The sequence below is a fragment of the Falco naumanni genome, chromosome 1 (assembly GCF_017639655.2).
Source record: "Falco naumanni isolate bFalNau1 chromosome 1, bFalNau1.pat, whole genome shotgun sequence".
Lineage (NCBI taxonomy): Eukaryota > Metazoa > Chordata > Aves > Falconiformes > Falconidae > Falco > Falco naumanni.
In genome coordinates, this window is record NC_054054.1 from 116,379,125 (window position 1) to 116,392,648 (window position 13,524).

The following is a 13,524-nucleotide window of genomic DNA, read 5'->3' on the forward strand; positions in this document are numbered from 1 at the left end:
TGGAGGGCACTTGCAAGTGCTTGTGCTCATATGGCTTCTCCTGGTTTTTTTGGAGGGGGGAGAGAGCTTTTGTATCTTAAAATTATACTCGTTGTTTACTAGCTTGGAGCTTCCTAAGGTACGCTGGCTGCCAGTGTGAGCAATTAAATCGTAAGTGAGAGAATACCCCAGCTTCTTTGCCATGCCTTGGAGAGTGACCTGTGAAGCCAAGCTGAGGTGCCCTGGGCACTTCAAAGAGCCCCACTTGTATAACTGTATCGTTAAGGGAATGTTCAAGTGATCATCCAACCAATTGTCATATGACCCAGGTTTTGTTTAAAATTCAATCTTGCTGATCAGTCTTCTAAAGCTGTAAGCCTTGCTGTGTGGCCTTGGTCTAAAGTAAGTGCTGGTTGACTAATCTGAGTTACTTGGGAAGTTTTGTCAGAATTATCAGTGAAACAATGCCTTCTGGAAGATAAGCCCTCCCTTGTTAAGCGGTGACATAACTCCCTGATTTTAAACCCCATCATCTTTTATACTTGGGCGCATTGCTAAGCCTCGTAATTAGTTAAATCTGCTCCTATAATCAAAAGCTATCCGCACACTCCACTGCTCTGTGACGGTTTCAAAGATTTATGTGATTAACTTGGCGGAGGCAGTGGGTGGCTAATTGGATAAGCTTTAATCTTCACACCACCAAAGCGAAACATGGTAAGATCAGAGGAAGTAGGAAGTTATGCTGTGTTGTGTGGGAAGGTAGTTACCAAACATGTCAAAAAGATTATTGTAACGAGCAGACCAGTTGTCATGACCCAACCTACAAGAATAGGGCAGATTATTAGTGGTGAGGGAGAGCGAACGGTGCAAATTATTTCAAATTTGCTTGCCTTGGCGCTTTCTTAACAGGCAGAAACAGTTGTGCTCTTTTTAGCAAGCAAAGAGCTTTATATTCAGTTTGCTTTATTTAAGTAATTCTGTCAGATGTTGTTAACCATAGGTTTTGTGTGCTTGCTAATTGAACTGCTGAACTGGGTGGACTGTAATGATCTTTGCGTGTTCAGAAGTGTAATGCTTCTGTTGTGTTCAGGTTTGCGAACCTGGTAGCAGTTGTGAGACTAGAAAATATCAGTATATTTAATCCCCCAAAGCAATGAAAAAAAGCTAGGTAATGTGTAAAACTGTATTTCATGTGTGCGTATCTTTGTCTAATTGAGCCAGATTCCCTACCTCGATAAAATACATGTAAAGAGGTGCAAAGGGCTGGAATACTGAAGAACCCCAGCTCCTCTTTCAGGTGTTGTCCTTGAGGGCCAGCTGGTGGTGGGCAGAGCGGGGCAGTCAGGTTCCAGCAGCATCAGGATGGTTAAATGAGATGTTGTGATTTACCATAAGTGCCTTTTAGTCCTGTAGCAAAAAAAAATAATTTTTTTTATTCTTTCAAATCCATTACCTTGATACAAAGTTGAATGAACAAAAAGATTATGGTGTCAAGAGCAACGTGGCATTCCCGTGAACATGAGAACACCAGTTCTTGTGCTGGTGGAGCTGGGGAAGTCCTGTGCGAAGAGGCTGAGCGCTCTCGAGTTTAACTGGCTGTGAGTGCAATGGAAGAGCATGGTGCGGAGATGAGGGCATATGTGCCTGGAAGTTATGGATGGCCCAAAACGTGCCTGGTGACAATTTTTCAGCAGAGTTGATTCGTCTCTCGGCCAGGAGATGTCTCTAGTTCACCGTGATTCCTCCAGGAACTCCTAGGCACAAGTTCTGGGTTTTGTTTGAATACCTTTGCTGTAAAACTTCAGGCATCCCTCCCCAGAGCTGAACCCCTCAGCAGGGTGCATTAACTCCCCCGAGCTCCACAGATACTTCTAACTTCTTTTGATACAGAATTTTGACCACAAAATTATTTCGAGCATATGCGTGCTATTGTACAGCATTCCAGTATATCTCACAGAGAAGGGACCTGGACTCAATTTAAAAAATAAAAAAGCCTTAGTGTAATTAAAAAAAAATGAGATTATGAGAGATCCTAAAAATGCTTACTGTTTTTGTTTTCTTTGTGAAAGTACTTTGGGAAAGAATGGGGCGAAGGTAAAATCAGAATAAAATACGGAGTTTAAAAAAAGCAAAGCTGAAAGCAAAACCTCTTACTTCTGTACTGCTGCTGAGTGATGACTCTTACCCCAGATCTGAGTTGCAGTCTTGGGTTCAAGTGGCTCACAGTCTGTCATATGATGTTTTTCTTGTAGGGAAAACCAATGAAAAGCTGAAAGGTAGAAAGCAGAAATCTGGTATTGAAAAAAATATTTAAGTGGCATTTCATTTTACTACTTGAATTTATGTGCCCTGGATGTGAAAAACTTGTATTCTGTTGTAACCAGGAAAGTGTCTATAATGTGAACAACCTCAAGTCATAATTCTTTTAAAAGAAAACCCATAAGTTGATTGCTCTTTCATTTAAGAGCGTGTGTGCCTGGCTGCTTGTTCATGTTGATGCCAGACTAGGAAGTGCAGGAGAGTAACTGTGAATTCCATGTACGGTTTTTGAAATGCAGAAGTGTTCTCTTTTAGGTTTGGTCAGGATTGCAGAAAATTAGTAGTCTCATCTGATTTGCATCTGTGCTAATGTGTTGATCCTTTTACTACTGGAAGTTTTCAGGCTGTACCACAGTGTTTTCACAAGTTTGTGTTCACACAGCAAATGCATGAATAATATGTGTATTCCTATTAACCGTAATATTTTTGTAGCAGTTTTGAATGCTACATGCATTTTCTACATGCAAACAATATTTAATATGAATGTTATACAATATGTGGTGTATATTTTGGCAAGTAGCTTAATTGTTCACTGCAAAATTATTTCTCTCCCTGCTTTACAGTGTCTAGGCAGTGTTATGGAGCCTGCAAGATGTATTTGTTATTGAGATCGTCGGATTCTTTTTGGCTAATTTCTTCTGTGATTGCAGAGAAACACAATGGAGTGCAATGAATATGTACACTTCCATCTCTGTCAGCCACTCTTGCAAGTGCTGATTATATGATGAGTGGGTTTTGTGTTGAAAGTTACTTACTGAGGTTATTTTCAGATCTAGCCTAATGACGGGAGGGGTCAAACGAGGTGTAACCAACCCGTGGCTCATGGAAGAATCTGAGGAAACCAGAGGGCTTGGCTTTGACGATCTCAGGCAGCAGCAGCGAAGGATCATAGAAGGTATAAGAGTCTGTCTATTTTTTATAAGCATTGCTAGGACTTGGAGGAGCCCTTATTAGACGGTCAATACAGTAACCTATGCTGCAGTTTTGTTACCTGGAGATGTCAAATGTGATAGTTCCAGGTGGTTGTTACCTGTACTTGCAGGAGCAGTATTGTGCTTGCAATATTCTTAACTGAAAGCATCTTAAATCAGATTTTGAGAGATGCACTTACAGGGCATCCCTGATTTTGACCATACTCATGGTTTTGGTTTGCAGTGGAGATCTCGTTAATTCCAGTGAGTGTGATGGTATTACTGCTGTGCTTCAGGCTGGGGTGTGTTCGATGTATTGTTGAATTGGAATGCGGCAAGAATTAGCTACTCTAAAAAGGGTCTTTAGATTTTGGCCCTCAAGACCCATAAGGAATCTCTAACTTTGGAAGTGTTGGAAAACCTCAGCCTGAGGACATCAGGTGGTTAGTGGTAATTTCTCTGCAGTCAAAGCATTGGAAGTAATCAAATGAAATCAGGCTCCAGATAAAGCCCGCTTTAGCCTGCATGTGAAACAACATTTATAGCTACAGTTCCGGAGAATGGCCTGAACTCTGTTTGGATGGTCCAGGAGAAACCTCAAGCTCTGGTTTTTGATTCCACCGTAGGTATCCCCTGGGGAGGCTGAGAGGTATTGGGGCCAGACCTTCGTCCTGTTGAAGGGAAGGGGGGTCTGGCCATCCCGTACAGTTTTTGGCTCCTGGGCTGCAGCTGGCTGGCAGTCTTGCTCTATGGAACATTGCTGCTTTGCAGTGTGTCAGTCCAGCCTCCAGCTTATCTCCTTGTTCTACTTGACAACTTCGGGCAACTGCATGTTTTGGTTAAGGTGCTTGCTAAGGGCAGCGTGGTACCTGCGGACTGGAATAGCAGAGGCAGTGTGGCTCTTAATAAAGGAGCGCCTGCAGAGCTGGTGGGAGCACATCAACCTTCAGCTGCTCCCCCCATGTCTGAGGCTCTCTTCCATGCACTCTCTATCCTCTTCCAGCTTTAAAAATCAGCTTGAATTCTTTGGTGTTTGCATCACCTGTTTGTCTTTTATTAATGTTAAAAGTTTCTTGGAAAATTTAAAAAGGCTAATCATGGATCTCTCTGGGTGTGCCAGAAAATCTCCTGCATTTATAATTGAGTAACAGCTGAATGTTGAACCCTTGGAATTTTTATTTTTTTTTTTTGTGGGGGACCCTCGGCTAAATGTCCTGGCCAGAGCAGAGAAAGTAATTACCCATCATTCACATTATTTTAAGAGTGCTGTTGCCATAAGGATTAATTTTCATGTTGTGTTGATATATTTTTCTTAACTCATTATAACTCTTTGAGCACAGATTAGATATTTTTCTTCACTTTTGCATCTTTTACGGTACATAGCCTGGCATACTGGCGCAATTTTCTTCATGTAATTTTATGTATTTTTCTGGTGCAGAACAAGATGCTGGACTTGATGCTCTTTCTTCAATCATATCCCGGCAAAAGCAAATGGGGCAGGAAATTGGGAATGAGCTGGATGAACAGAATGGTAAGAACAAGATTCATACTCAGTTTGCCTCATTTTTATGTAAGATTGTGATTAATTTCCTTTTTTTCCCCACTCCTCATACAGCTGCACTGCTTTTTGCCCACAAAGTAACAAGACAATACTGTAAAGGTTTATATACAAACCACCACTACAGATTCCATCTGTTCATGGCCTGGTTGTTCTATCGTGTTTCACTACATACCCTGTTGTGCATGTACAAAGAATGTTTGGTATATTTCTATCAAGCCTGCCTTTTGAAAGAAAAGATGGGTGATTATTCGCACGAAGTACAAAGTTAATTTTGTACTCTATTTTGCATTTTTCAGTTTTATGACAGTTTTTATGGTAAGCTTTTATGTGTTGCTGGGTTTCACTTGAGCATTCTTATTCTGCGTCTTTCCTTATTAACTAAATGAAAAAGCCTTGAGACAGCGATTGAAGGAGAAGCGTTGTATTGTTTGCTACAAATGATTTGGATTTTGGAGGTTTCATGGCATTGAATATAAGATTAAATTAAGTGCAATATTGAACTAGAAGAGTACCTATTTTCTTTAAAATGAGCCAGTATCCAAATGGTGGAATTGCTGTCCTGTTAAATGTGCTTTGTTACTCACTTAATTGTTTGCATGACATAAACTGTCCCTAGGAGAGCAGATCCTCCAGTCTTTCTGACTTTTTTATTTCTTACAATATGGTAATAGTTCAATTAGAGCCTTGGACCCCTGCCAGCTTTCTCCCTTGCACAAAGGCTTGAGCCATATGGTTTATCCTTGGGTTGTGTTGTACTTAGCCACTCAGAAGGTAAATGTCTTTTTACTTGCTAATAAATGATATGCTTAAATCTGCTTCTTCCTGGACCTGTATTTTTTCCCCATCGTATTTCTCTGCATGCCTGCTCAGAGTGAGGGGGTTCCCGTATTAACAATCACATAACATGAAGTACTACTTGGGAGCTCTGTTCCAAATGAGAGTGAAGTAAGAGGACAGCTTTCTTGTGTTTGCCTTGCGTACACGGCTAAATCCAGGAGGGATATGAAATGTCTAGAATATGTCTTTGTTTATTAATCTTAAGGTTGTTAAGAAACGGTTTGTGCAGCTGGCAGAAACTATGCTTAGTGCTCTTGTCATATTTTGATCCTCTGCCTCATGTGAGTAAAGACATTTTCAATTAGAAATCTTGGTTTCGTAAGTTTATTCTATTAACTGTTGTTTAAAAAGTCATATTAATTGCTTTTTTGCTCTAAATAGAAAACAGGTGGGAAGCATGAGCATGTTTACTAATTCTCTGTGAAACCTTGGTTTCTCATCAAGAAAATATATGATCTGTGTCCCATTTCCCTCTGTTGGGGGTAGGGGAAGGCTCCCCAACTCCTTATGTTTTTGGGACCCTGAAGGTAATGTGTATAGTACCATCGCATTCCTGCGTGACCATGCCAGACTTTTTCTAGCAATGAAGCCTTGAAACATGTGTGAAATAGGGAATGCATTTAACCCTCCTTTTTACAAATAATGCAAATAATGCCAGTTTTGTTTGTCTTACAGATAGTTACAAAGCCTAGAGCAAAAATCTTCATGTTTTCATGTGAGCTCTTTTTTGAGCTCCAGGCAAGCCTTTCTCAAAAGATGGAAACTTTCCTGAGTGCTCAGAGTAAAAAGTGGCGAGGATTGCCTGTTCCTGACGGCGGGCCAGATCCTGGGGGAAGAGAAAACACCCAGTTGCTTCTGCTTCTCACTTCCTAGAATCGTGAGAATAAAACCTGCCAGCCATGCAGAGTGCATTGTTTGTAAACGTTTAAGCAGTCTGAAAAAGGTGGAACATGGCCTGACTCTTACAGATGGGGGAACCAGATCACACATCGCTATCGAGCACGTAGAACTCCCATGTTTTCTCTGATTTTATTAAATCCTTTCCCCCCACCCCCCGGGTACAGGGGGATGTGGTCGGGCATTTTGTTGCCACTATTACACTGGAAAAGCTGAAATCCCCAGCAATATTTTCCAAGGGCTATTTTCCCTTTGCACGTCTTATTTTGTGCCCTGTGCTTAACTAGTTACAGATTTTTCTCAGGCGTGCTGCCAATCTCATGTCACTGTTACACGATCAGGTTGATGAGGATAACTGCCCTGTAATTTCCCGACTTGGAATCTCTTTCCTTCCTAGTGCTGAGTGATAATGGCATTGTCTGTATTGTGGGGAGGTAGGGGAAGCTCATCTTCATTAAGTGCTGCGTCAGTATTTCTTTTTATTTGAGTCAGGTTTTCCATCAAATCACCCATTTTTGCAGGAAGCTTGACTTCCACTTCCCTGACCTGCTTTGGACGTTCCCACCTTCTGCAAGTAATTAGGTGCCTCTGACATTAGTTTGTTCTGACATTATGGTAAAATATGGCATAATTATGAAGCAGCTGATAATGTCTGATAGTTAATGAAACAGACTTTGGGGAGCTGGGTAACTGTACTTATTTTCCAGACAACTTTTTATTCAGACCTGCTTTTTTCCTCCCCGAGCAGCTCAGGCTCTCTGTTCAGTTGAGATATTTGCACTTCCCAGCTCTTTGAGGTAGCCCGAGGCATTTTCCGTTGAGTGCCAGTTGGTGTAGCTGTGCATTTGCAGATGCACAAGTAGTGGAGGCATCCCGATTAATTATGCAAAGTTTACTTCTCGAGTAGAGCTGGTACACGTAAATTCTTTTGTGTTTGTTAAATGACTGAAAAATGATTAAACTTTGCTTTTTAGAAGGGTAGTTACTTGGCGGTATCTATTTTTACTTCGCCGGTGGGCTGACAGGCAGTGACGAGGAGTAATGTTTGAGGTTTGTAAGAGGGCACCCTGCAAACGGGCCCAGCTGCGGTGGTGGCTGTGGTCTTCAGAAGTTGGCCCTTCTCCTTGGGCAGACTGCGTGACGCCAGCCTCCCTTAGCTTCACGTCCCTCGACACTTGTCTTTCGGCCAGTCTCTCTGAGCTTCCTCTGCAGTCAGCAGACACCAGCAGGGGTTGCTCAGGTGTGATCCTGACACATCCACCTTTGGGCAGGGCAGGGCACAGCTTGTCCTGGAACAGCCCATTTTTCCCCACCGATCTAAAGTGAGCCTGGGCTGGGATGGAGGTGATTCTTTACAGACATCTGCCCTGAGTAGATGAGTCCCATCCTCTGATTTTAGTTGCAATGCATCCAACTTTTAATTGGAGTCTCATGTAGTTCTTTAATCAGATTTTCAGTATAGCTCTGTCCTTCAGATTTTATGGCTCTGCTCAAAGCTGATGGTCCTTTTCAAACCTCCTGAGCATAGTATTTTGCACTGATGAGCAAAGTAGAAGCAGGGTACCGGGAGACGTTGTTTTGTTCCAGTCTCAGGCATCTGCTAGCAGTGGGAGAGATGGGGGATTAGCAAAAGAATTTTCCCATCATTAGTTCCAAATTTGGCCCCAGAAAACTTTCTGTAATCCTTTCATCTGTTACATAAAAAAAAAAAAAAAAAAAAAAAGAGAAAATCGTGTAAATGGCCTCTGGCCTTGTTGATGAGGCAATCTAATCTAGTGCAATAATTTTAGAAGAAGGCTTTAAAAATATCTGAATGCTGTTTGTTTTACCCTTATAGAGATGTTGTTTTCTCATTGTGACATGCTTGCATGAGAATATAGTGCTCTGTGATGGATGGTAAATATTGGTAGCTTGCAAAATTTGTCATGTTTGGCACTTTTACCATGTTGCACTCTATTTGGTATACGCCATTGAGGACAGATTTTTTGGCTTCCAGCTTCTTTAAAATTTATGTCAGAGCATAGATATGTTCATAAATAGATAAGCTGCAAACCCAGGCCACTGTTTTAAGTCCTCTTACTGGTCAAGAGAATGCTGTACACAGAGTGAATATCCAGGATGTTCTTAAACAAAATGGAACATTGTAAGTGAATGACCTCTCGTAATGCTGCTTTAATTACATAGTTACGTAACATTTTAAATTTCTTGTAAAAATGAAATTTCTAAAACCAACGAAAAATTGAAGTATTATGTGTTTTAATTTTTTTAATAGCTTTGCAAATAAGGGTTGCTGTGTCACCTCTGGCCGTAGTGGGTGGCACACAAGCCTCCGAGGTGGACTCAGCTCAACCTTTCATTCGGTGCCAGTTCAGTAGTCAAAGCCTGCGACTTGCTTGGTGCAGGATTTTTGTTAACCTGATGCGCTTCCATCAAAATGCAATTTAGGGACTCCGCTTGAGACTAGAGGCCTGTTCTAGCTGTTGCTTTGAACACAGAGCAGTGTTCTTATAAAATCAAAGAAAGTGAGTGAAAGTATTCTTGGTGATGCAGAGACTTGTTGAAAATAGCATTGGAAATGATAGTGCAGCAGGGATGCGATTTGTGTCTCCTAGGGCAGTGTTCAACTACAGCTCTGTTGCCTCTCATGCAGATAGCACAGTTGGTATATGGACAGTAAAATGCTTCTCCTAAAGATTATTTTACATGGCTATTGCGTAATCAAAAAGGAACCCTGAAGTTGTTTCACATTTCTGTCTATTAAGAACACTTTTGCTGTAATACAAACTAATTAGCATTGTGTACAGAATATGTTTGAGTTACGAGACTAAAATCAATGGGAGCGTGGCAGAATTACGTCATTGTTAGGGTTAGTTTGTAAATAAGAAATTATTAAAGTTCAGATCTTAAAAATTTTCACCATCTAGTCTAAACAATGTATGTTTTCATCATATAGAGTTACAATCCTGCATGCTCTGACCCCCTTCTGAGATGGCCTGAGTCCTGTGGTCGCTGGGATTTGAAGGTGTTCAGCATTCCTTGGGAAAGGCTGAGCACCAGCAGGTTCAGGTTTTCTAAAAACTTCCGCAGAGAAGCATGCGTTTTTAATACTTAGATGTAAAATAACTATCCATAGCCTGACTGACCTTATACTGTGCAGTTAGGTTTTTATTTTGCTTCCCGAGCTTATTGTATGGAATAGAAATAACTTCAGTTTTATTGGGGAAATGTTTTGTCTTTATTGCATGCTGTTGAGTTGGATTTAACTCTTCTTAGGGGAAAAATTAACACCCGTGTTAAAACCTTGTTTTTTGTCACCAACAGTCTAAACAGTGCAATACTTAGTCTCAATATGAATACTCCAAAGTTGGGGAATACCAAAATTGAGGTTAGATGGCACTTCTTGCATGTATATCTAGGCTTAAAATGACTGCATGTGGTTTTCTGCAGGCCCTGCCTAATTTTGTGCTAGGACTTGATCTTTTCTGGGGTTGAATTGACATGGTGACAAAAACTATTTCTAAGGTCTCTGTCTCGTTTCTTCTGGGTGAGGGAAAATGTTTAGTGAATAAGGCAAGGGCTGTAAGAGATTTTTGTGTCAGCAGCAGTAGCAAAGGAGGCTCAGGGGGGATCTTACTGTTCCCTACAACTACCTGAAAGGTTGGAGATAGGTGGGGATAGGTCTCTTCTCCCAGGTAACAAGTGATAGGACAACAGGAGATGGCCTCAAGTTGTGTCAGGGGAGGTTTAGATAGGATATTAGGAAAAATTTAGTTGTTGAAGGGGTGGTCAAGTATTGGAACAGGCTGCCCAGGGATGTGGTGGAATCACCATCCCTGGAAGCATTTAAGAAACTTGTAGATGTGATGCTTAGGGACACAGTTTAGTGGTGGACTTGGCAGTTCTGGGTTAACAGTTGGACTTAATGGTTTTTAAAGGTCTTTTCCAACCTAAACAATTCTGTGCTTCTGTGATAAACGTTGCCTTAGAGCATGAAACTATCATCTCTGCTCCTGCCCTGGAGCTCTGTGTGATGGTGGTTGACCCATCTTCACCAAGCTTTTGCAGAAGCGATTCCCTTCTGTGTGTCTGACTTGGTGTTGCAGGGTCTGGTTTGCTGAGGTTTTGAGCACTTAACATAAATTGGTGTGGGCTGTGCTCTGGGTGTAATGAATCATGGAATGGTTTGTGTTGGAAGGGACCTGTCAGGATCTAGTCCATACCCCATGAAGTACTGGGGCATATAGAATCATTTAGGTTGTCAAAAGACCTTTAACATCGCTGAACCCAACTGTAAACCTAACACTGCCAAGTCCACCACTAAACCATGTCCCTGAAATATATGAAAATAGATTAAATACTATTTGGAAGGCTATATAAAGTTTGGTTTATACATGGCTTCTTAAAAAGAGGTTCAAGCCCTCTTTTACTGAACATCCAAAATAAATCTTAACTATTAATTTTCTTATTTTTCCTTTTGAGTTGGGGATGATTGTGTTTCATCTCCCAAGGAAGCTGTCAAAATCAAAATACACTCGTACTTACTGTCAGGAGGGCTGGTGTTGGAAGGTTTGGGAGGAAGCTTTTAACTCCTTAGAGCAGAGTTGGGGTTATATGGAGTCCATAAGGAATGCAGCCTTGTGCTGGATGATGGGGGTAAAACACAATATTTGGTACCTGTCAAGGAAGTAAGCCCTTCCTGCGCTGCCTGCTGAAGGAGCTGTGTAGTGAAAACTAAGGTTACACTGAATTTGCATTGAATCATAAAAAATGTATCTAGACAAAATAGTATATACAGCATTTCCTAATCTTTGAAGTACATGATGTTGCTGCTTCAGTGTTTCCAGTGCTTATCTGTAAAACTTCTTGGTATTCTTAAAAAGAAAACTGGAAAAACAAGGGAAGTCACTGCAATATATGGATCTGTCTCCAAGCCTGGGTCAGCAGCCAGATGAGAACACCTACGCAGGGACCTCTGCAATGTGGGCTGACAGGGTAATTTTACCGGTGTTGGATGATGTGGAGCAGCATGAGAGAGGTGTGAGATGTCGTGCCTGCGGGCTTCATGGACGGTTGCTGACAGCAGAGGTAAGAATAGGGAGTAAGCATCTTTGTGCTCCCTTTCAGGCTCTGGTGGGATATGTTTCTAGCAGTCAAACTCTGCTGGGAGAACTCTATAGCAAAACAACCTACTTGTAAGTATTGATGAGATGACAGGTCTGCAGTGGCTCTCACGTAAGTCCTTGTTAAGAGTCAGTTGTGCCAAATGAGTTTGGACTTACTCTGTGGAAGATCCTTGTGAGTAAGGGAAAAGAATTAGGTGTCATTTTGACTTAGGAATGGCTTTGATGCTGTCTCACGAGACTTTCTTGTAAGTAGTCTATGGAAGCATGTGTTCAAACGAATAATCTTCAATAGATGTGTTGCTGACTGGATAATTAAACTCGGAAACTAGGAATTGGCTGTTCATAGTTGGAATAGAAGTATGTCTTGAGTTGGGCTTTGTGGGTCGTTCTGGTTCTGTTCAGCATTGTCGTGAAGGACGTGGATAATGAAGCACGCAGTGTGCTTACTCAGCACCTGCACAATACAAAGGTGGGAAAGGCTGCAGCTATGCTGGGAGTAATGCTAGAATTCCTCTAAATGATCTTGAGGGACTGGAGTGAAATTCAGTCGGGCTACCTGCGAAACTTGACTCTTCTGTAAGGTTTAATAAAATTAAAGATGAGTATAGTGTGTAAGGTCAACTCTTAAACATGAGCAAATAGTATAATATTGTGGAAAACGCTCTGTACAAGCCAGTGGTTGGAGGATATGAGATTCTTCATTACGCTTGGCCCTGAGGAGGCAGCACGCAGGTTGGGCCAGACCTCTTCAAGGTAACGTGGACCTGGGGAGAGGACCCAGAGGGTACGCAAAAGCATGATTCCAGGCACTGAGGCATGACCCACCAGGAAGGATGAGCTGCTGAGGTACCTGAGTTTGGAGAAGAGAAGGCTGAGATGGGAACACAAGGTTCTTGGAGAATGAAAGAAGTTGGTTTGAGAGAGAAGGGAGAAGTCTTTTGCTGATAGGTTGGGTCTAGGTCAAATGGAACAGGAAAATCCTTCCAACAGCAGTGAAACGGCTGTGTCAGGAGGTTGGGAAATCCCTGTCATGGGACATCTTTAAGAAGGTCTGTTGTTCCTGACAGCTTGAGCTGAGTTAGAGCAGATGGACTGGACAACTTCTTATTTTCTGTTGTGACCTTCTCTAGCTCTTTCTTTCCTATCTCTTCTACAGCTTGACTTCCTTCAGACTTCTCGTTCTGTTGCTTTTATTGAGTTGATCTTTAATCTCCTCTTCTGGATGTCTGAACCTCCACTTTTGAAACCGCCTGTCAGTATTTCAGTAGTCCAGCGTTCTTGCTCAACTAGTTCCCTTTCTGTGTCCTTTTCCATCTCCCTTTAACTTCTCTGTGGCTTAATGTGAAACCATTGGGGTACTGTAGCTCCTGAGGCCACTGGAGACTCTTAACGTGGAAAAACCAGCATTGTTCTGAAATGACTGAGATATTTTGGCTGACACTTCAATATTATTTTTTTTTTAATTCATCTGGAAGCAGACATCCAAGTTGGGAATCTTGAGCCTGAGTCGTTAAAAGTTTTTCATCATTTTAAGCAACTGAAAATAGGGTCTTCTCATGGGAAGCAGCAAACAGCCTTAATAGTGCGTCATGCTACCGAGCCTGCGTGTATATTTTTGTTACACTCTATGTACACATAATGCTGGGAGATGATACTTTTGCTTTCGATATTTTTTTACAGCTTGACGCAGTGCTTACAGAAACAGATAAACCAGCAAGGCACAACCTGGATGAGGATAAAAGCGTTGCGCTTCTGCAGTGTGGCTGGGCTTCTACATACTCACACACATACACAATGAGCCTGTCTGGCCTCTTGGCATGGTTCGCGTTTTTCCTTGAATAGTTCAAGCCGTAAAATAACTGTTCAACATTTGTCTTCTCAATTATGTGGATTTTTC

The 13,524-nt window shown here is 41.7% G+C and overlaps 1 protein-coding gene across 5 annotated transcripts in view; it reads left to right on the forward strand.

The window, feature by feature from the left end:
• Positions 1–13,524, forward strand: part of STX8 (syntaxin 8) — a 104,547-nt gene that overhangs the window by 12,276 nt on the left and 78,747 nt on the right. For all 5 annotated transcript variants that reach the window (XM_040580416.1, XM_040580398.1, XM_040580389.1 and 2 more), the window contains exons 5-6: positions 3,069–3,193; positions 4,648–4,740. In XM_040580416.1, the coding sequence (XP_040436350.1) occupies positions 3,069–3,193; positions 4,648–4,740 (218 nt within the window). The remainder of the gene's footprint in view (positions 1–3,068; positions 3,194–4,647; positions 4,741–13,524) is intronic.